Source organism: Condylura cristata, unplaced genomic scaffold (assembly GCF_000260355.1).
Source record: "Condylura cristata isolate star-nosed mole 26May11 unplaced genomic scaffold, ConCri1.0 scaffold00013, whole genome shotgun sequence".
Lineage (NCBI taxonomy): Eukaryota > Metazoa > Chordata > Mammalia > Eulipotyphla > Talpidae > Condylura > Condylura cristata.
In genome coordinates, this window is record NW_004567114.1 from 21,708,046 (window position 1) to 21,732,416 (window position 24,371).

The following is a 24,371-nucleotide window of genomic DNA, read 5'->3' on the forward strand; positions in this document are numbered from 1 at the left end:
AGGGTCGTTTGTTAACTGACTGGCCGAAGTTTGCCTCCCTCGGGCTTGCTGGAGAGGAGTGGCAGTTTCTGAGTCCGAAAGCGCAGTGAGCCACAGACCGATACGGATTTGTAGAATCCGGGCCCTTGATAATTGGAAAAATGGCGATGACATTTTTGGAAGACTGGTGCCGCGGAATGGATGTGAACTCCCAGAGAGCCCTGCTGGTTTGGGGGATCCCTGTGAACTGTGATGAGGCTGAAATCGAAGAGACCCTCCAGGCTGCGATGCCCCAGGTTCCCTATCGAGTGCTTGGGAGAATGTTCTGGAGGGAAGAAAATGCAAAAGCAGCCTTGTTAGAGCTCACTGGGGCCGTCGATTATGCCGACATCCCCAGGGAGATGCCGGGTAAAGGGGGACTCTGGAAAGTGGTCTTTAAGCCGCCGACTTCTGATGCAGAGTTTTTGGAAAGGTTGCACCTCTTCCTAGCGAGGGAGGGGTGGACCGTGCAAGATGTTGCCCGTGTCCTTGGGTTTCAGAACCCCGCTCCGATCCCGGGCCCAGAAATGCCAGCAGAGATGCTAAACTATATTTTGGATAATGTTATTCAGCCTCTTGTCGAGTCCATATGGTACAAGAAGCTGACACTGTTCTCGGGGAGGGACATCCCCGGGCCTGGAGAGGAGACCTTTGAGCCCTGGCTGGAGCACACTAATGAGGTTATAGAAGAGTGGCAGGTGTCTGATGTAGAAAAGAGGCGGCGGCTGATGGAGAGTCTTAGGGGCCCTGCGGCTGATGTCATCCGCATCCTCAAGATTAACAACCCTGCCATAACCACCGCCGAGTGCCTGAAGGCGCTGGAGCAGGTGTTTGGGAGCCTGGAGAGCTCCAGGGATGCACAGGTCAGATTTCTGAACACCTACCAGAACCCGGGAGAAAAGTTGTCAGCGTATGTCATTCGTCTGGAGCCTCTGCTACAGAAGATGGTGGAGAAGGGGGCCATAGATAAAGATAATGTGAACCAGGCCCGCCTGGAGCAGGTCATTGCTGGGGCCAACCACAGTGGGGCCATCCGGAGGCAGCTGTGGCTGACTGGGGCTGCAGAAGGGCCAGCTCCTAACCTCTTCCAGCTGCTGGTGCAGATCCGTGAAGAGGAGACCAAGGAGGAGGAAGAGGAGGCTGAGGCCGCCCTCCTGCAGTTAGGCCTGGAGGGGCACCTCTGAGTCTCAGAGAGGGCCCCTGCGGGCAGTCCTCCATCACAGCTGCTGCTTTGTCTCTTGTTTCACATTGATAGGAGTTTCTTAGTAGTTGAAGACTTAGTGGTGTTGGGGGAGGAGAGGGTTCAGTTCTTCATGTGACATTTGGAATATCTTTCCAGTGAGCACCTTGAGCTGCTACAAGTGAGTCATGCTAGCCGCAGTGCCAGGTAGAGGCTCGGCCACAGTGCCCAGTGCAAGCTGTTGTGGTGGCATTACCAGTTGTGCCAAGCGTGAATTTGAGACACTTGCCACATGAACTTGCATGTTCAGATGTTTAGAGCAAGGCCTGGCTAACTCAAGAAGTGTTGAGTAAAAGTGTGAGCTGTTCTGTTACTAATATGGTGAATTTGTGTGTGTGTGTGTGTTTACTGTAAATTTTTCCTGGAAAGAAATGTTAATTTATTATATATTAGTTACCCAACTTCACAGTACAAATACCTTATTTCCGTTTAATGGAAAAGTATTCTGAGACTACAAAATGAGGTGTTAGAAAAATACAGCATTTATAGAGCTGTGTAAATCATAGTTTTTCATTCTATAAGATACAGTTTAATTGCATGGGGAGATTAGTGTGAACCAGTTATGTGTCCATTCCCCCATTTCAAATCTTTGTCATTGTTCTTGTTTATGCTGCCAATTCTGTAACTGTTCTAAACAAAGATAAATAGTTAACTAATAAAAATATTTTGAAAGTTGTATAGTTTGACTTTCTGACATAAAAATTTCTCTATAGTTAAACTCATTATCCTCTTCTCTTAGGATGACTTAATGTTATTTTTAAAAATCTTATCTAGATTATTTTATATCTAAGGCTTTATAGCATACTGTGCAAACTTAAATTGCAATATCTTTTAATGTATTCAATTTTTGCATGTTGTTTACAGGCAAATGTTAGAAGACTAAATAAAGGTAAATATGTCCTGAAAATCCTGGTGTCAGTTTAGGAGGCTATGTAGCAATATTTTTTCTTCCTTTTTAAATCTCTCTCAGCTGAAAATATTTGTTAACCCTACAGGAATTATAACTACCATACCTGTATAAAATCAGTGTTTCAGTTTTAGTCTCCATTTTATACTACAGATATAAAAACTAGGATTTAAAAACCGGTTAAAGTCACATTTGGCTGCAGAGATTCAGTAACTGAAGGTGTCCATCTTTTGTAATCCAGAGAAAGGATCTAATGACCATGAGTTCAGTGGGGCGTCTCCCCTCCTACTGACAAGGTAGTATTGATGCTTTTAAATTACAGCTAATAATAAATTATAGCTAACCTGTATAAAAAATCGTAAGGCTAATACTGTTCTATGTGAGAACTATGTTGTAACAGATTTTTCTGTCCTCACACCATGTCTCTTCCTCTCACTTCTCCCCACAGATTTGCACTTCCCCTCCACAAGTTTCCAGCCTCCTTCCTTACTCATACAGCTCCCCTCTCTGTTCTCACAAGTGCACACTCACTTCTCACAACCCTATCTTCAGTCCCACCTCCCCTCAACAATTTACATAAACATATTCCATCACCTTCTCCAAGCCAGTCCCCACACCTGCATATTCCCACTCCACACAGTACATTCGTAACAAATATGGGTTCTTCGTATTTTTCACCTATAGGCCTCTTTTTATGTATAGAGGGATATACTTTCATATAACTGCATTTTTAATGGATAGTATTTAGGAGGGTAATCACACAATTATTATATGTAACAATTATATGTACCTGCTCGTATGTAATACAATGCACCTGTATAGTGTAGAACAATGTTAGGGTTCTAAATGGCCATCCTTTAGTTTCCTGAGTGGAAACTAAAAATAATAGCTTTGCCCTGTAAAGGACAGCATGTCTTCGTAGCTGAGAACTGGAAGAAAGGAGCTGTGACCAACATTACATTTGGCTGATAGCAGATTATATGCTGGGAAGATGTTACTGCTGTTGCTGGATTCTTTTTTTTTCTTGTATATCAACAAGAAAGTGGCTGAGGTCAGGTTACTCCAGACCACAAAGCAAGGGCCTACCCACCAAACATTATCTTGTACACTTCTGGAAGTACGGAGAGGCTAAGAATGATAAAGAATACAGTACTTTGCAAGAGCCCAGAAAACTGGGGAAGACTTATAAACCTGAGTGGGTAATTAGTGATTAGTGAATTAATGAAAACAAAAATTGAGTAGTGGTTTTTCTCTTACACATCTTAACTAAAAGCTAAATTTCTCCAGAATTGAATATCACTGGAAGTTCACATAGTTGCTCTATGTTAGCTAAAACTAATGATCATGTAACCAAAAAAAAAAAACCAAAAAGCAACCAATTTTTTTATAAAATAACACAATTTATTACTATTTTAAAACAAGTCTCACAAAATAACATTCAAAAACTCAATTATTTCTAAATAACTTAACACAATAAGTTTAGTGATAAAGTCACACTACAAAATTCTTGCATATAAAAGATTATTACCAAAGTATTGATGCTAAAATGTTCTCTGAAGAATGGAGTTGGTTCTAGAAGCCAAAGATTCTGAAATGCTGCCCATGATCATGCTTGATACCCTGGCTGTATGTGTATTTTCAACAGCTACCAACTCACCAGTCTTTTGATGATTCCTCTAGGCAATAGCACCTCAGAGGCAGGTCCCCTGCTGAACTTCCCACGCTGGTATTTTAAGCCACAACTTTTTTTAGCCAACATCTAATTAGCTTATAAGGTGTGTGTGGCAAAGAAAACACAAAATTTCTGTTGAGTGTTAAGAATTCTATTTGACAAATCCTCCAGAGAAATGACTGCCAATGTAGCAGATATGGAAGATGAGCAAGCAGAGAATAGGGGAATCCTGACTCTGATTATAGCCGCAGAAAACTACTGCTCACGTGTGTTTAGAATGAACAAGGGTGAAGCTTGGTTCTCTAATATCGCTATGTAAGTGAGGTGTCTACCCATTTGCGCTTTGGGATTATTTTTCACCAACATCCAGTTAATAATTTTAAAGTGCAAATGTACTGAAAAATAATTTACTCTCCCTCTTACCCTTATTAAATTTGTTAGATCATAATTTGCCTGGCTTGTTTCCCTAACCTGCCCAATATGGGAAATTAACTAGAGTCCAGTTATGACTACTCTTAAGTGTTACATGTAAACTTATCTTGGGTCAGAAAAAGGTAAGACTCAGTCTAGTTTTCTCTTTCAGCCTTTTTTTTTTTCTTTTGTAGCCACTGGTTTATAAAAGTGCAGGACTAAAGATATAGACATGGGATTTCTAAAAGTTCCATAATTTTAAAATCATAACCCTTAATTTTTTTATTGCACCCATTTTGTGGTCTTACAAAGAAGGAAACTCATGCTACAGTGAAGATAAAGAAATATGGTTAAATTAACTATGATGGAAGCACCAACTCTACTACACTGAATCTTGTTTTATATTTAATTATTTACAGCCACATTAAGCAGTGTGCCAAAAGAATTGATTTCTGATCAAGGGTAACTTTCAGATTAGTAATATATAATGGAAGACTTTTGTGAATTGATGATTGGACTGCAGTTAGACACTAATCAATGCCTCAATTTTCCCCATTTTCCTAAGTGAATGATTAATTTCAACTTTCAAGGGCCTACACTTTTCCCATTGTTTTATGAAATACTCAAGTGGAAGGTTCTAGCTCACAGATAGTAACTTTCAACTTTACTTACGTATCACCAATTCTGAGAATAAGTCAACAATTAAGACTCAGTTCTCACTCCTTATTCTACTTTAGGTTCCTGGTAACAAGTATCAGAAGCAGCATCTATTTAAGTCAAAATTTCTCTTTCCACACATGAACCCATCTAAGTGTCTAGTATCACCTGTTTGTGGAGTGGATTCAGTAACTACCAAGATATTGACCAGTTATGATGACCAGACATTTTTTGGATCACATCCAAAATTAGTGTCTATACTAGATAACACATGATTGCCAAACTTTAATATTTGTCTATATTTAATGACTGCTATAGTCTATAAAATTCTGTGCTTTCCTAGGATAACGAATGAACACTTAAAAAGCAATCCATTTTCAAAAGTACACTCAGAATGTTAAGCTTTAGAGACAAAGCAAAGCCTATCATAAAAATGCTGATAGAGGTAGGTTAATTAATGAAGTCCTAGGATAAGCAAGAATGTTAAAAATAAAAAATGAGACCCTGCAGAAAAAGAAAGTAAATTTGACTTCCCAGCCCTGAGTTTCTAACATAATGAAAATTACTGAAATGAACATTATCAAAAAAAAAATCAGTGACCATTTCCTTCCATCTGTGATTTTTAAACATACTGCATTCTCTCAGGTGACGTATAGCTATAGACAAAAAAATATGGACCCTGAACAAAAGGAACGTTAATATAAAGATAAAGCACTGGTTCTTAGCCAGGGGTGAATCTGTTCCCATCCTCTTACCCCATGGGGCAGATGGTAACGTCTGAAGATGTTTTTGGTTATCACAATTGGAGAGGGGATTTCATTGACATCAAAGAAGGCAGGGATGCTGCTATACCTGTAATACACACACCAGCCCCTCACAACAATGAATTATCCAGTCCCAAATGTTAATAGTGCCAAGGTTGAGAAACTGGTTGAAAGGAATTGACTGCTATTAATAAAGAACAAAAACACCTTCCAAGGCCTGACCAGGTAGCCATAAGCTTGGAATTATGGAATGTAGGAAAGCTGAATTACTCCTGCAAAAAAATTAAAATGCTGGACCGATTCCAAAACTCTACCATCATTACAATAAAAGAAATTTAAAAGATCTACTAAGATGACATTATGTTTTAAACTAGGCACACAAAAAATCCATTCCAAGTAGGTCAAATATAAAATCCAAGCATAAACCAAAGGCATTTAATATCAGCAATGAAGGATGATTTAAGGAATGATTTGAGAATATTCTGAAATTATTTATACAGCCTATCTTGTACTTCCTAATGGCATGGATTCTGGCTTTAATTCCATGAAAAAGATACACTGGAGTTCTTCCAATATTCATTGAGCAGAACTGAATGTGAGTTTTATGTGAAATGGACACAGAAAAGCACCTTACATTTCTCTGAGAAGTGATCAAGAAACAAACAAAAAAAATAGTTCTGTGTTACAGAATTCAGAAAAACCGAGCTCAACACTGTAAGCCATTTTACAAGTAAATTCAACATCAACTCTCCATTCCCTATTATGTTCACTTCCAGGATAACTTTAGAAAATACATCAGATATAGCAATATGGCTTCAAGTTTGCCTCCTAAATGAAGTGCAAACCACAAGTACAAAACATCATCATCTCTTTGTTTATGGGTCTTAGACATCCGCAAGGGAATGAAGGCTCACTGGCTACTGTCCACAAGGAAATACCCCCAAACCTTGAATGTTTAAGTCCATCACAGTGAAGATTTTTTCCTACCAGACTGTAAGAAAGTGCTAAAAAGAAGCTAAAAAGGTGATGGACTAATTTTTCCTTTATTGTTTGTATTCAAAATTGATTGTCAAAGCAGTGGTCCCTTGTGATCGGAGTGACTCAGAGAAACTTCAAAGATAGTGGAAAACTTAGGAATCCAGGATTACTTATGCAATCACTTTTTTAAAAATAACTCTTCCCTCTTTGACAAATAAAATGGGGAAAGACCAAGGTAAATGGGGAGATAAGAACCAACGGTCTCTAGCTAAGAGACTTTAGGCACAACTCGGCAGGGAGCCTCTGACCCCATTCTACATCTTCTAGTGATTTCGGCACACTGGTTACTGATGGCCGTATCTTGCATTTTTCAAAAAGAATTGTTTTCTTTTATGATAAAACCTAAGCTCTGCATCTTACTATTGCTTTGCAATTTTGAGATTAAATTACCTAAGTGCTTCACTTAGAAGGCAACCCTCAAAAATACTGCCATTTGCCTGGGATCCCATAAAGAAACATCTCTTCTCTTTTCCCTTAACAACCACTTACAAAATCCACTGTAAAAGCTGCTGACTTGAACTTCTCAAAAAATACTTTGTTTTAAACAGTAAATTTCACTTATTGAAAGGTACCAAATCCAGTCCTCAAGTTCTGTACCATTATAACAATCACTTCTCCCAACATGAGAGTCAACAGATTAAAGTTATTAGGGCAGATTTGATGTGTATGAATGGCTAACACTTAGCTAGGAGTTCAAATAAAATTACTTATACTTCCTCAAATGAAATATAAGGAACTATCTACCAAAATGTGTGCCCAAAATCAGATCCATATGAATAAGGCCACAGTATTAGTTAAAGGGTTGAACATGATAGTCATTTTAACCTCTGGATCATGTAATGACTCACAAGTAACTCAAGCGGCCATGCAATTCCAGCTGACAATGTACACACTTTTGGAAAAACAAATAAGTATAACATGGCCTATAAGGCTTCTACAATTATAGTTTTTCTTTCTTCTTCTTCTTTTTTTGCCATGTCTTTTGTAGCTTCTAGAACTGCTGCTGTGTTTTTAAGAGAACTCTTCCCATTACCACACTGCCTCGAACCAAAAGCATGACACATTTGTGCTTCCAAGTAATAAAGACATGAAATGCCAAGGACAGTCTACAGATATAAAAGTTAAGTACTTATATATGTAAATACCTGGCCTAAAAGAGTTAAACTGAAAACCACATTTGTACTTTTGTTGTTAATAAGTCCACATACATAACTGTGTACATAACTGGAACTAGAGACAAAAACTGAAAATGTGTAATCTAAAAAAAGGACTGAAATATACAAAGTTGGTGTTAACATTTTTGGCAAGGACCACTGAATAGGTTAAGAAAAAAAAAAGTAGGTATAAGAGATTTATCTTAAAAACCCTTTGCCCCACACAGAATTTTTAAAATAGACAATTTTATAAAATGTATCTGTTGTTCATATGACATTTAAATAAGTTAACACAAAGCAGAAAATGTGGCATTAGTTATCTTCCTCCTCCTCTTCCTTAATTACTGGGGTACCTAAAATGAAAAATAAAAGTTTCTAATTATTTGCCACTGATGGTTAAAATTCTAATGAAAATATTTTCCTGTTAACCTGAGATACTCTGAGATGCCATAAATTGTGCCACAATAAAAATGTCATAAAAAAACCTCTTCAATTTCAGAGTATCCAAAAAGTTTTAAGGAAAATTCTCAAAGTGGATTACTATAAATACTTATAAATTATCAGCTCCCAAATATAGAATTACAAATAAAATTGCCTACAGGTGAAAACTGAAGTAAACCATACACATACTGAAACCTTTGTCCACGTTAAACACAAAGAAATATTCTTTACTTTTTACAATCTGTTATCCCAGTATTCCTGGAAATATTAATTTTTATATTAACTCTCTTTAACATGAAACACTGATGATACATTCAGAGGGGAAAAAAAGAACCAAAGTACAGAAAACAATTCACATCTGTAAGCTCTCCTGGGGTGAAGGGCCACCATTTATGAGCTCCGGCATTTGAAATCTGTCTACAATATTACCTTGATGACAACTAGAAAAATATGCATTTGGTACATAGCATGATTATTATCATGTAGCTAGAAATTACTTGTTTCTTCAATATATTTTCTTTTCCCCATTCAATCAGGTAGGTTGATCAGTTTTTGTTTTTTTTTTTTTAAAGATTTATTTACTTATTCATACAGAGCTGGGTACAAGCCAGAGGTGCAGGGGCAGTGAGAGGATTCACCAGACAGTGGGGATCAGAACAGGCAGATAGATGAAGTACATTGCTGAGGGGAGCAGTGGGCGGGTAAGGAGAGGTCTGCCGCACCACACCATGTGGATGATCACCTTTGGGGCCAGGGATTGAACCTGCACTGAAGCAGCTGTGGCCAGCTTGCAGTGCTGCGTCCTAACCCGTTGTGCCACCAGGGAGGGCCCAGGTTGATCAATTCTGTGTTTCATTGCTTCAGGGGCAGTGTAGAAACGAGAGACCATCAGGTTTAGTGAGTATGTCTTTGAAAAGTCTAAGATCACTGAGAAGATAGTTTGTGAGAAGACGAAGAATGATATGGAGAAAGGGTTAGTGATTCTCTTCGGACTAGAAAGCTATCTCCCTGAGTTGGCAGAAGAGAAGGAAGAACAGTAGGCATACTGGACTGGTGTCCTGATTGCACTGGAGGAAGTAAGACTCAGAGAAGTCTATCTATTACCACTTCCAGCTTTTAGATTACAAAAGAACAAGGTTTGGTGGCATTAACTAGCACATTAACACAAAAGCTTTGAAGTGGCCTAATGGGGACTTAAATTCAGTCAGTCAGGGCTATTGGTTGACATGACACCTACCTTAGCTACGGTGAAACTAAAATTAGGGGAAGAAAGAGCTCTACAGTCTAATCCAATTCCCAAAAGGCTATTACTTATTATCTATATTTATTTACTCTATAAAATAATACTTTTGGGATTTAAACTTCCTGATAAGCTTTTGGTCTAGGGATGATCTTATAGCAGTGTAAACATCCTAGGAATAGCTCATCTTTCCTGGACTTTACCTAGACCATTAAATTTACTGTGGGTAGAAATGGCCTTGGAGATTAAAGACAACCATTTGTGTGTTTTTAGTTTTGTTCCTTTTCATGATTCTGTCACAAACTTAGTTCTATACCTAGAAACCACTTCTAAGCTGGCTCTGAGTCACTCACCATCCAGCTTTTTGAGCTTGGGCACTCTCTTGCTTGCCTCTTCAATCCAGTTCCCCTCAGCAGCATGCTTCTCTTCTAAGGGGTTGCCGACAAACACCAGATCTTCCAGGCATGGTAATTCTGCCAGTTTCACAAATTCAGCTACAAGTACAAAAGAATATATTCCATGGCAAGTTTTACTGCTAGGATTTGGGGTTGAATTCCAATATCACTAGCCTTCAGTTTGTGACTTTTCGTAACAATTAGTTATTTCTGGTTTTGAAGGAAGTATGGGAAATTATATTGGATAAACTCATCCTCTGAAGACAGTATGGAAAGAGAAGAAAAGAAGGCATACTTCTTTCTGCCTTTATGTCCCCCATAAAGATAGGGTAAGAAGAGGGAATGATATCAAGTAAGTTTTAAGCCTAAGAATTATTAAATTTAAACTGATATCTTTCAGTCTTTGGACAGTCATTTAAAGTAATTATTTAAATGTAAATCTCAAGCCCTTGGTGGGAGATAAGAAATCCTATGCCAGTTTCTGTTTGCCCTTAAAAGAAATGTGCCCATTTAGCACCTTTTCCCTTGTTGGGCTGTTTTCTGTGAACAGGAGGTAGATGGTTAGCAAAGAGCCAGGCTCAGCTTACCCCAGTCTTTCACCAGGTTATTAGACATGTAAAGAATCTTCAATTTCTTCATTACATGGATCCCTTTCAACTTCTCAATAAAGTTGTAGGATATCCACAGTTCTTCTAATGTGTCCCCTACTGCTTCCTGGAAAAAAAAAAAAAGTTGACTTACATGCTATTTCTGTGCCCTTCCTTATACATAAAAGCAATGGTCTTCAGACAGATCTGAGACCTGCATGTCCATCGACAGGACATTGAAAGGTTCTGTGGGAGTGTTTTTTCTCATTAAGAAAGTCAAGTAGAACATTCTTAACCTCTCTTCAAATTGACCAGAACTAAGAACAGCACTGAAATTATTAAAAGGATCAAAACTGGGGTGGGAAGACACACGGGACTATGGTGATGGCACATGGGTGAATTGATGGTGGGAAGTCCATGGGGATTACAACTGAGATGAAAAAATGTACAAAATGAAGAGTGAGATAAAAAATTTAAAAACAGAAGTTATCAAAAGGAAAATGTACTAGCACGATTTAACACTTTTATTGAATAGTATGGTTTTCAAATTATTTCCCTATCCATTATATTGTTTTATTCTTATAACATTTAAAACAGGCAATGTAGATTATTTGATTTCTGTTATAGAGAGTTAAAGGTTTTTTCTAAGATTACAATGTTACCAAACAGTGGAGGTATTTCAAGACTCCTCCCCTCACCCCAGCATTTATTATGAAAATGTTCAAATATCAAAAAATAATTTCATAGTAAATACTCAATACCTACCACCCATCTGATTCTATCTTTTACTATCTATTTTAACTATCTCCTGTCACATATCTGTCCATCTATACATCCAGTTTTCTGTCCTTTAGTTTGTTTTTATGTATAAAATTCAGTTTTAAATCTATAATCTTCCCACTATAATATAGATTCTATCATAGTCACTGTTAAGTGCTAGATATGATCAATCTTAACATAAAGACTTTCTTCTTTGATAGACATGACAAAATCTAGTTTTTATTTCTTCTTTAAAAATAAAAATTAGAATCAATAACATACTCAATTCCCTCTTACCACAAAAATAATTAATCTATATCCACACTGTAATGTCTAGAATGGGGGGGCCCAGGTCTATTTTTTGGTTAAGTGTCTAGAGAGAATAAATGTATCTTGAACAAAGATCCTCCATGTATTTTCCTTACTGGTGGAACTAAGGGAAAAATTTGAAAATGAAGTGGCCTGAGTTAGTCCTATGTGTCATCCCAACTGACATTCTGGGTAGAAGAAACAACAGTTTCAAAGTAGAAGAAACATAAATCCGTCCATGTTGGCACTTGTGATATAGCCAAACCCTGTCAGTTACTATTCTGATAGCCTCTCCCAAATGATCAAATTACTATATCATATATATCTCTCCGAAGTGAGGGATCAGTCTTCAGATAATTTAAGTTCTATTGTATACATTTTCATTGTACTGAGTCACCATCTTTCTCATGTCTCCAACTTAAGAAAATACAAGATGATAGAAAAAAATATTAAACACTGATTAGACTCACCAGTGGGTTCTGTTGTTTTACATGTGCAGATGAGAACTCTTAGATTCTTTCACTGATATATTTAAAAGATATGTAACTAATTACAAATGATCCCTATTTATTTTGGATAGGATAGGACAAGACAGAAACTGTTAGACAGTTTTTAATGCTGTCTGTGATGCTTTGTTCACTCTTTGAGTTTAGCTTTCAGCCATTCAGATGCATTTGTTTTGTCATGATTAAACTTAAGTGAATTTGGGGGTTTTATCTCGGAATATGATTCTGGGGAATGATGATTATGTACTTACTTGCAAATGTATAGATTTGGGGTATCCAGTACATAGTTCTTCCAATACATTCTCAGTCGATTCCACTGTCTTTTGTACTTTCCTAAATATAATGATTCACTAGCCAACTCAATTAGATTATTTTGTGTGTTTGCTTTTTATTCGAGAAGTGATCAGTATCTAAAATAAAGTGACATTCTACAAAGATACACTGACAAGTCCAGCAGCTGGAATGAAATCCAAGCAGTAAGGACTAGTCCTTGGTTGTCAGGTTTTGTGTATCATCAGGTGGACATAGTGAGATTTTTTGATGAAACTGAGCTAGAAGGTTGTAATCACTTGAAGAATGGCACACAGGGTCATGTGTCAATCACAGGTGGATGTCAGTGTAGACCAGTGAAGTGACTCAGGAACAGAGAACCTTTACAGCAGGAAACATTGAGTATTCAAGGAATTAACATTCTATATTATAGTCTGCCAGTTTATTTCTGAGTATACTACTTGTGGAGGTTGAACCAAAAGAGAAACCTAAGAATGTGTAGTAAGAAGGTGAGGCCAAGAAGCAGAGGAGGACATGGCCAGGGCAGAGGAAGAGAGGGTCAGAGGCAATAGGTTTCTCAAGGCTACTGTTTCAAAGTGATAGGTAATTTGGGACTTTTTTGTACAAATTTTGTTTGCTTATATCAGTTTTTAATAAACATAAATGTAGAGCCTCTGTGCACTGACTATGTCAAATTTCAAATTTTGTTTTTTGGTGTTTTTTTTTTTTTTAAGATTTACTTATTTGTGCATACAGAACTGGGGTATAGGCCAGAGACTCAGGGGTGGTGAAAGACTTCACCAGAGACAGAGTGGGGAGCAGAACAGGCAGATCGACGAAGTACACTGCTGAGGGGAGCAGCGAGCCGTCAGGAGAGGTCTGCCACGCCATGTAGTCACCTCCGGGGCAGGCAGGGGTTGAACTCATGCGGAAGTGGTTTCAGCTTCTTAGTGCTGTGCTTTAGCCCGCTGTGTCACCAGGGAGGGCCACTCAAATTATGTTTTAATATTTTTACATATCACTGATGTTAACACAGGAAGAGCTAAGCATTACTAGTAGGCAGCCCCACGATAATTTCATTCTTAGAACAGGTTTTAATTTTTTGAACTAAAAATTTTTTTCATTAACACACAGAGACTATAGACCTTTTTACTTCACACGCACTGAGCATGCATTACATTGTTTTATTTTTACTCCATTTGGTGGCACCTACCTACAAGTGAAGTGAGTTATATTTTGGTACTTCAGAACTAAATTCACATGGGGTGTAGTCTAAAATTAATTTTCCTCTTCTGAGTTTTACTCCTTGGAAACTTGGGTATTTAGTAAAAAGTGATGATCATCTATTAATCCAGGAGTCATTGATTTTGTTGTCATTATCAATGGTTTCTTTCTTTTTTTATTGTTCCCTTTTAAAAATAAATTCTTAATAGAACATAGCTTTTCATTCCCCTGAACTGAAATGGCATGTAACACTCACCAGATTATCCCTCATGAGTAGTGCTGAAACCTATTAATGTGGAACATGCCAGTCAGGGGTTCCCTTAGCAAGGACTTTAAGAGCAAAAGGGAAAAGACTTACTTTGTTTGATAGCAAATGGAGGATTTTTTCCAATTGTGAAAAGGGATTTTTGATGTTGAAGACTTGGGAGGAACTACATTTTTATCTTCATTTAATTGTGCGTGTGCTGTCTTTTGTTTTTTTGTTTAAATGAAAAGGAATGTTTCTGCACAGGTTGTTATCTAAAAAGTTTAGGTTCTGGACCCTCCCTGGTGGCACAGCAGGTTAAAGCCCAGCACAAAGAAGCTTAAACCATTTCTGCATAAGTTCGATTCCCGCCTGCCCTGGAGGTGATCCACATGGCGTGGCAGACCTCTCCTGGCCCGCCCGCTGTTCCCCTCAGCAGTGTACTTCATAGATCTGCCTGTTCTGCTCCCAAATCTGTCTCTGGTGAATCCTCTCACCCTCTGCAACTCTGGCCTGTACCCCAGTTCTGTACAAATAAATAAATAAGTTTAGGTTCTGTGAGAAGATCACTTGAGAGATAACCAAACAAAAAAAAAAAAAAAAAAAGACACAAGAAAACGTAGTAAAATTAACACTAAATAAGACCTTAAAAAAATGTCAAAAGGTATTAAAATAATCCCAAGGAAGATTTTTCTATATATTTAAGTAGATAATAAAGAAGAGACTTTTATGAAGCAATCTGACCAATCAATAAATCTGGCTAAGTCTATGTGAATCAATTCAGTGAAATCTGTCATTCAGTAAACTGGTTCTTGAACAAATAATTTTAGTTTCTTACTATGCAAGAAGATACCACCTTAAACCTATTAGGATGGCTACTTCCAAACAAACAGAAAATATCAAGAGTTGTAAGAATAAAGAGAAATTGGAACCCTTGTGCACTATTGGTAGGAATGAAAAATGGTGCAGCCACTGTGGAAAACAGGTTGGTGATTGCTCCAAATTTTTAAAATAAATGATCCAGCATCCTAATTCTGGTCATGTATCCAAAAGAATTGGAAACAGAGCTTCAAAGATATGTGTCAATATACCTATAGCTACATCTATACCCATGTTCACAGCAGCATTAGCCATAGTACCCAAAGGTAGAAATAATCCAGTGTCTATAGATGGCCGAATGGCTAAACAAAATACATTACAACATAGATGGACCTTGAAACATAATGCTAAGTGAATGAGCCAGTCATAAAAAGACAAATGCTATATGACTCCACTTATATGAGGTATCAAAAGTACTCAAATTTATAGAGACAGAAAATAGAAGGTGGCTACTAGAGCTGGGAAACAAAAGCAGTGGGAACTCATTGTTTAATGGCAGCAGAGATTCAATTTTGAAAGTAGCGTCATAGTGCTGTGCTTTAACCCACTGCACCACCAGGGAGGGCCCTATCATTTTCTCTTGGATATGTTCAATACACTGCTTGAATGTGCTGGCAACTGCTTTACTTTGCTGATCAGAGCCAATAGCACCACTGCCAAACAGATACATGCTCCCTGGGTTGCAATGTTGGTCACCATAAGCCACAGTGAGCTCAGAATCTAGCAGATGACGCTTAGCAGATGGAGGAAGTCCATGAGACCAAAGTCATGGTATTACAGGAATTGTGTAAATTTGCTGTTTTGTCTTTTTTCTTGCCTGATATAAGAATGATGATGTATGTTTTAATGTACTGGAAACTTTCTATTTTATTCAAAATATTTGTTCTGTGTAAAGAGGAAGTTTTTATAATAAATACAAAATACAGAAGTCATAAAGATTTGACAAGTAGAAATTTTTTTTTCACGGTTTTCACAAGAATGACAAGTAGAAATTTTTTAATTCCATTTGGAAAACATGAAAAAAGTAAAGAGATAAGTGGCAAACTAATATAAACACATTCAATAATTCAGAAGACTCTTTGTATTGAATTGCAATGTGAAATCAGTAACAGTATTGTCTAATGTGACTATCTTTGCCAGGTCTTCTACTTCTTCCTCTTTCTCTATCTTTTTGCCCTTATTATCTCCTTCATCTTTTGTTTTCGTTGTTTTCATTTACCCATCAATAGATGCTTAAGTTGCTCCTACCTTTTGGTACTGTAAATAACACTGCTGTGAACACACTTTGTAGTTTGGGGGAGATAAATAATGAACTTTTTTAAATGTAAAGAGCAGTACAACATAATAAAAACAAAAAACAATGTAAACAACTATAAAAATAAATGTCCCTTCCCCAGAGCTAACAACTGTCATAGAAACTTTCTATGCATGTATGTATGCTTATGACTTAACATAGGCAAAGTATTTCATTTCACCTCATAGAGGTGAGTCCTCATTTTCCCCCTTAATGTGTACTGCTTATTTATCAAGCCTACTATTGATAGACACTTAGATTGTTAGAATCTTTTATATGATGCAATAAACAATCTACCATCTTTGTGGATTATTACAATCTTTTATATGATGCAATAAACAATCTACCATCTTTGTGGATTATTACAATCTTTTATATGATGCAATAAACAATCTACCATCTTTGTTCACGTATGTAGGTATGAAAAATCCCTACATATAGAAGAGCTGGACAAAGACCAACAAACTGCCTTTCTCAGCAACAATGTTTAAGAATGCTTGATCCGTTACACTTGGGCACTTTTTATAACTATGCAAACCATATTTTCTTTCTTTCTTTTTATTTACACATACAAGAACTGGGCACAGGCCAGAGGTGCAGGGGTAAGAGATTTCAACAGACTGGGGAACTGAACAGGCAGATGCACTGAAACACATTGCTGAGGGGACCAGCAGGAGAGACAGGAGAGGTCTGCTGTGTCCTGTGGGGCACAGCTCCCTGACCAGGGATTAAACTTGTGCTGCAGTGGCTGTGGAGAGCTTCAGAGTGCTGCCCTTTGACTCATTACACCACCAGCTAGGGCCTAAGCCACTTGTTCTTTGAGGCCAGACTACTGCCCATGCCTTTTGTGAGAAGCATTCCCTTTGTAGCTGTTCCTAAGGGAGGCTGCCACATGGGGCTTTATTTTAGAAGACCTCTGTGGTGCTGCTGGAAGCCACCAGCTCCTGCCTGGGGGGCTCAGTCCAAGGACCCTGATTCCAGACAACCCAGATATTAAAAGAAGCACTTGCTTGAAAAGGAAAATATCTTACAATGAGGATTTTTAAAATCCTGAAACAAGGTCATTATCTGTGAGTTTTAAAGAAAATGCCTATAATACATATTTAATATATGTTAAGTGCAACAACAATAATAGTAATAACATTTTAAATGAATGTCTAAAATTCAGTAAGAAAATTCTCAAAAATTAGGTTAAAATGGTTAATTTCTAAAGAGGAAACAAATAATATATAAAAATATTAAAAATCACAACCAATTAAAGAATAAAGATTAAAACAATATAACACTTCATTTGTGTCTGTCATATTAAAAATATTACAAATATGGATAATATTCAGGAGTGCTGAGGATGAGATAATCTCCATGCACATACTAGTGAAGGAAATGGAAGCTGGCATAAACATTGTGGGAGGAATTTAAGGAACCTATCAATAATTTAAACACATAAAAATACCCTCAGAGCATTTTTGCTTTTAGGAATCTAGCCAATGTAAGCACTCAAATAACTGTTGAAGGACTTCATACACACACGTATGTATGTGTGTATGTGTGCATGTATTTATGTATGTGTACATATATGTGTGTATACATATCATGCTGTAGTGAACATCTTTGTGTACATACTGCAGCATGATTTGTAATAGCAAAAGAGAATTATCTTCCTCAAAAAAAACCAAAAAACTAAATATAATCTAAATCTTCAGCAGTGTAGGAATAAACACTTGTTATATACTGATAGAGAACTATACAGCTATTAAAAATAATGCATTAAACCTACATGTTTTGACATAGAAAAATATTCCTGATATTATCATTGAATAAAAAGGCAGAAAAATATTTCCTATGTCATCATCAGTACATATAAAACATACAAACATGGTCTATGCAAACACACAGATTACCTATTTGTGCACATAAAAAAATTAAAGTATACAGACAATATTATTTCTGCTACCTTTAGAGTTGGGATAAAGAAAAGAAAAACTTTAATAGAGTATTTTATATATTTATGAACTACTAGATTTGTTTTTTTTACAATGAACATATTAGAATAAAAAATCTAACCTAATAGCTTTTGTAATTATTAATAAAATAAAACATTAAGTCACTAATGTAACAAACACAAATGTAGATGCTGATAAACAACTGAAGTGATAATTAGGATTCATGTGTAAGAGAGAGGGAGAGAGAGAGAGGAACAGAAACAGACAGGACAGAGAGAAGAGAAAAAAAAAACAAGAATTTCAGACAGAAACAGGTTAGATGAAAAATATATATAAGTGGTTGTAGTTACAGCCTAGAACACTGCTTTACACCTTATTCATTTTCAGCTAATTAAATCATGCTATATGAGGCGATGTGTTTAAACTAATAAATAAATTAGTTATTAAACTAGTTGATGCCCGACATCTGTACTGGTACTCAGATTTATTTTTCTGTAGTCCACACATTAGTAGTAAAGCTTTCGGAGTGGTAAAATGTTTTGGTGCCTGTATAGTATATGTTCCACACAGACACACACACCTTACATCCTGGAAAGAGAACCCACTCTCGGGTATTATTGATAGGAGACTATAGAAAGTAAAGAGCTATAATCAAGTGATAGTTAAAGTAAATAATACCTCCATACATGGCTTTAATCCTATATTAAATTTCTAGATACATATTGCATGTCATGAGAAATTACATACTACAGCCATACTTGAGGAGTTGGTATTCGGTAATATCTGGGAGAACATCAAGCATCCATCATATTGACCCTTGCACATATACTTGCAAACTCTTCCTTTACAGATAATTCATAATAATGGCTAGCATGGAGTATATATTCTAAATTTTTGTACCACAATTTAAATATTTTACCATTACGGATAATGTGCCCCATACCTCAAATTTTGCCACGTCATAGTGAGAAGGCAAAGTATCTCCAAATTTACCAATCACCTCTAGAACATAAAAAATATCAACCTTTTTACAGATTAAGGATTTTATTAATCCATATCTAATTTAAAAGCAAGCATTCATCTATTGGCTATTGTTTTGGGAGAGAATTTTCCTATTTACCTCCAAAATGTAAGCTTGAAGAATTTCAAAGCATTTTATAAATTTACAAAGCATTTTACATGGGAAAGTGGACATGTAGAGCTATGAACATCCTTTAAAGAATTCAAGATAATTCTAAAATTGCATCTCTGAACATTTACTCCTGTCCAGGTATTACTTCTATTCCGGGTCAGGGATGGGGAGCAGGAGGGAGAAAGGTCTGGCCATTTTAAAAAGCTCCCTGATCTCAGAGGTTAGTGGAAACACTGAAGTTTCAATCCCACCTACTTTTATGTAGCACAAGACACACTTATTGGGGGAGGAGAGGCAGACAGAGTCATAAAATTTTTTAGATTGTTTATGAATTAATAACAGTAAATGCTTTTTAAAAGTTGCCTTTTGGGGAACAGATGCAAAAAAAATTAGTTAATCTTTCCTAAAATTGCTTGGTTTTATAAAATTGTTTAATCACAACTTCTTTTTAAAGAAATCAAATGGTCAACAAATAAACAAATAAAATACATTGTTAAAACTTAATTTTTTTTAAATATCCAAGGTTGAAAAGGGGACATCGGAACCCTCATACATTATTAGTGGTTGTGTAAATTGTTTAAACTTTCCAAAGGGTAACTTGATATTATGTCACAAAAGCCTTAAAAGAAATTCATACCTTTTGACCCAGCAATTCCATTTCAAGGAATTTATCCAAGGAATTATTCATAGATGTGTGCAATAATATAGCTAAAAGGAGATTCATAACAGCATTGATTACAACTCCAGATTGGAAATAAATCATGAATAATAAGTAACTAAATAAAACTACATGAAAAATCAAATACTATATTGTCATTAAAAAATACCTGGTATGGTCAAAGATTATTTTTAAAATTTAAGTCATATTTTGTCTAATCAAAAATCTCCAGTGGCTTTGCAAGTCATTTGGGAAAAAAATCTAAAACCTTATGATGACCTAGAAGGCCATACTTGGTGTGGGTTCCTGCTCCCTCTCTGACCTCATGGAGGCTCATGCTGCCTTTTTCATTCAACTCTTCTGCCCTCATTTGCTCATACCAAGCAATTTCAGTTTCAGGACATTTGCACTTGCTGTTCCACCTCACCCTGGAGCGCTTGTCCTTTCATTGCCTCTATAGAGCCTACATGTTCACTTCCAGAGAGGACATCCTGTCAATCTATGTTCTTGGGTGCCTCATTTTTCTTCACAGCATTCATCATCACCTGATAAATCACACAATTACTTTCTAGTCTGTCTCATTTCATTATGATGTAAATTCTCTAAGAACAGGGCTTTGTTTTATATACTGCTACATTTCTAGTGCCTGGAACAGAGCCTGGTTTACAATAGGCATTCAGGAAATGCATTGAATGAATTTATTGAATGAATGAATGAAAAATAACCTGTAGGCATTAAGTAAAAAAACAGACAAATGCAAAACAAATTGTACAGTATGATTTCATTCTCTAGATACTGAACAATAGGGAAAAAGGCAAGAAAGATGTCATTTAAAATGTTAGCAGTATTTAAATTTTCAGTTGCTTATTTTATATAGTTGCTTTTCTATTTTGTAAAATTTCTGCAACAAACTAGCATGATCTATATGAGGAAAAAAACTACTTTTTTAAAAGTAATAAAAACAACCTACCAGTCCATTTAAGTTCTTTATGTTGTTTCTTCCTAAAGACAGTATCCTCAAGTTTTCTGTAGTGGAAAGAAAGCAATTTTTTTTTTAATGAAAAATCATAGTTCACAATTGTTGAAAATCTAATATACTAAAGCCTTAATAAATTTTATATAATAAATATCTTTATATAATGAGTATGGCAGACTACATTAACAAAAGTAGTAATCAACCAAGAAATAACACTGACCTATCATTTAAGGTAAGCTCTACAACTGTAATTTCACCACATGCCAGTATTCAATTATAAAATGGCTATTTAGGATACATCATTTTGTATTTCTGGCTAGTAAAAATATTAGAGGTAGGGCCTTCTCTGGTGGCACAACAGGTTAAAGCACAGCCCTATGAAGCTATCCACATCTACTGCAGCACAAGTTCACTCCCCAGCCAGGGAGGTAACCCACATAGTGTGGCAGACCTCTCCTAATCCACCCACTGCTCTCCTCAGCTGTGTATTTCAGTACATCTGCCTGTTCTGCTCCCCACTCTGTCTCTGGTGAGTCCTCTCACTGCCCCCACCCCAGCACCTCTGGTCTGTACCCCAGTTCTGTACGCATACATAAATGAATCTTTTATAAAATATATTACAAAGGTAAAGAATAAAAAAGAATTTTAATTTTGGGAGCTTATATATTTCAAATCATAAAATACGGCTCAGAAAACAAAAATATATTTATATGTATTTCACCTCACTCTGTAAAAGGATTAGACATATAACCAAATAAATTTATCATCTAAATAATCTTTGTTTTCAGCCTTTTAAATAGATTGTCTCTCTGGCTTTAAAATGCCTATTTGTATTCTTTAAAAAATATGTTTCTATTTATCTATCTGTAGATTATATCTGGAAGGGGAAAGAATCTAAAACAATGGTTACTTTAGAAGAAGAATTTGAGAGTCTATTCTTAGAGAAAAAGGGTCTATGGTCAGAGGAAGACTTCTTTTGAACTACTTGGATAAAACCATGTGAGGGTATTGTTTTTCAAAACTAAAAAAAGATTTCTAGTAAAATGTAAGAAGCCTTATTTTTGGTCTAAAAAAACTACTGTAAGTATTTTTGTGAAAATTACACATTCAGTTTTTCACAACTTAAACTTCTAAATTATGCTGTCCAATATCACAGTCCTAGTCACATGTGGCTATAATTTAATTAAAAATAATTGCAATTAGAAATTCATTTTCTCAGTCACACTAGACACATTTCAAGAGCTTAGAGCTGCATAAGTAGAGCACCAGTAGAAAGAAAACACTTTTTTTAAAATAGAAGGTTTTAATGAAAATCAACAATATCTTAAAGCTTTGTTTATTTAATAAAATGGAGTAAGTACAATTTTTTTTACTAAATTATAACTAGGCAACAAAACTTATTTTCTAATCTTTAACATGAGATTATCTTTAACATGTAGATTTTTAGTCACCATTTTGAACTTAGTCATGTCATGTAGTTTTCCGGTTATAATTTTAATATAATAATATAAATTGCCATTAGGGGTATTCTGTCTTATAAAACCCCTTTAAATAAAAATACCTATTTATTACAGATCATAGTATTATAGGTACACTGCTCATGGAAAGAAAAGCATGAGAAGCAAACTAGACTCATGTATTTAAGCCTTTAGTTGGATCATTGGATTCTTTTTGCTTCAGTCACAGAGGACGTTTCTTCTCCGGTCACAGACAGCAGAAGTACCATTTGTTAGAAGCAGAACTAAACTGAGAGGCGTCACAGCGAACATGCTACAGACAACTAGGTGCTCTAATAATCATGTCTACAGCAGGTATCAATAATTGATCAATGCATATTTCTGCACTGAATTTTTAGAACTCTTTTAAAAATAATTTTCCTGAGATTCACTACCAACTGACCAAAATTAGAATATTAGTTAAAACTCATGACGATATACAAGGTTATCCATTTTCATTGCTGCCATTACTATAATTTTATGAAAAGAAATGCATATTATCTGTTATGATAATGTTATCAATGTAGTCTTATTTAAATAAGTTATTTCAATCACAGAGAAAGACAATAGGTAGAGGATAATATGTGTTTTGTCCCAATTTCTGTGACCTGCCCAGAGGCAGAAAGGCTGAGCAAGTAAGAGTTTATTGTTCCCAGGCAGCAGCTGAGACCAGGCTCCCTACGGTGGGGTCCGCAGCTACTGCCAGCCCTATAGGGGAAAAGAGTCTCTTATATAGATTCTAAGTTCAGATTCTAAAGGGGGGACTCCTCGCTGTGCCCCCAGATGTGAGGCCAGTTCGTTATAGCCTTTATCTAGGCCCACGGGTAGTTGCTGTGTTAGCGTCCACACCTGGTCACCCCCAACAAAATGAAACATTAGAAATTGTTCAATGAGTCAGTGAAAAACTGGACAAGATCGGGTTACCTTATGCACAGCTCTTGTAAATAAAAGCTTTCTCTCTAGCACTATATAAATATTGAATGAGTAAGGTACTAGGGAATGGAGATTTGAAATAGAAAATAAAAGGGTCAATAAAATGTAATGCTTGCCCTCTAATAACTCATTATCTCAAGAGAACATATTCCTCATTAATTATAATAAATGGCAAATATTTCTCGAGCACTGACATGCTTCAGGCACTATTCTAAGCAGTTTATATATTCAATTTATTCATCTTCACAATAACTACATTAAATATGCAATTTTTATTATAATCCAAGGTAGACATTATTAAGTATTCCCAAAGGAGATTAGAATCTTTAGAGGGAGAGATGATTTTTAATAATTCTTACTCCTTGCCTCATAGATTTTTCCTTGTAGAAAAAGGAGCTATTCTCCGTGAAAAACACTGCATTAACAGGGTACATAATCAAAAATAAGAATGACATGTTTTGTTGTAAGGTGGCATATCCTTTTAGAAGACCTTGAACACACCAATGTAACATTACACTATTTGGTCCTTATCAGGCAAGGAGCTATTAGAGGTCTCTGATGTAGAAGAATGATGATGAGAATATTATTTTTAGAAAGAAAACTTTGGTATCTATGCTGAAGGTAACTGAAGAGCAGAAAGATAGGTGACAAAAAGAATCAGAAGGTTATCACAAAAGTCATGAAGACGGTGTTTTTCAAACTGTGGGTCATGTGAAATCAACTTGGTTGTGAGAAGCATTTAAAAAGTGAGAAGCATTTAAAAAGCTGAAATAAAACTGAAAAATATTTATTTAGAAACTTATGCTACAAAGGCAACTGTCCTGCAAACTTTATTCCAGTTTTTATGTGTATATTTCATATGTGCTTGCTATGTACTGAGTCATTAATTTAAAAATATTTCTTACTGTGGAAAATGGTCAAAAATGTTTCTGCAAACATGATCTAAGGTGGACAAGATCAGGGTCTAAATTAAAGCCCCTAGAAATGGAAAAGCAAAAATTATTTGAGCATTCTTTCAAATAGTAAATAAGGGACTTCCCTGGTGGCTCAAGGGGTTTAGTCAGCACAATGAAGCTATAGACAGCCACTGCAACTGTGAGTTCCACCCCACCCCACCCTCCAGGTGGCCCACATGGCACAGCAGACCTCTCCTGACCTGCCTGCAGCTCCCCTCAGCAGAGTACTTTATCAGTCTGCCTGCTCTGCTCCCCACTGTTTCTGGTG

General features: G+C 36.3%; 2 protein-coding genes across 2 annotated transcripts in view; one reads left to right on the forward strand and one right to left on the reverse strand.

The window, feature by feature from the left end:
* Nucleotides 1-6: 6 nt before the first annotated feature.
* PNMA1 (paraneoplastic Ma antigen 1) lies at nt 7-2,182 on the forward strand. Its single transcript, XM_004682069.2, has one exon. The coding sequence runs from the start codon at nt 141-143 to the stop codon at nt 1,200-1,202; it is 1,062 nt and encodes a 353-aa protein (XP_004682126.1). The 5' UTR covers nt 7-140; the 3' UTR covers nt 1,203-2,182.
* A 1,405-nt stretch (nt 2,183-3,587) lies between these two features.
* Nucleotides 3,588-24,371, reverse strand: part of DNAL1 (dynein, axonemal, light chain 1) — a 31,690-nt gene continuing 10,906 nt past the window's right edge. Inside the window, exons 5-8 of the mRNA XM_004681706.2 lie at nt 20,713-20,768; nt 10,525-10,651; nt 9,896-10,036; nt 3,588-8,214 (exon numbers count right to left, since the gene is read on the reverse strand). Coding sequence (XP_004681763.1) covers nt 8,174-8,214; nt 9,896-10,036; nt 10,525-10,651; nt 20,713-20,768 — 365 coding nt within the window. The 3' untranslated portion in view covers nt 3,588-8,173. The remainder of the gene's footprint in view (nt 8,215-9,895; nt 10,037-10,524; nt 10,652-20,712; nt 20,769-24,371) is intronic.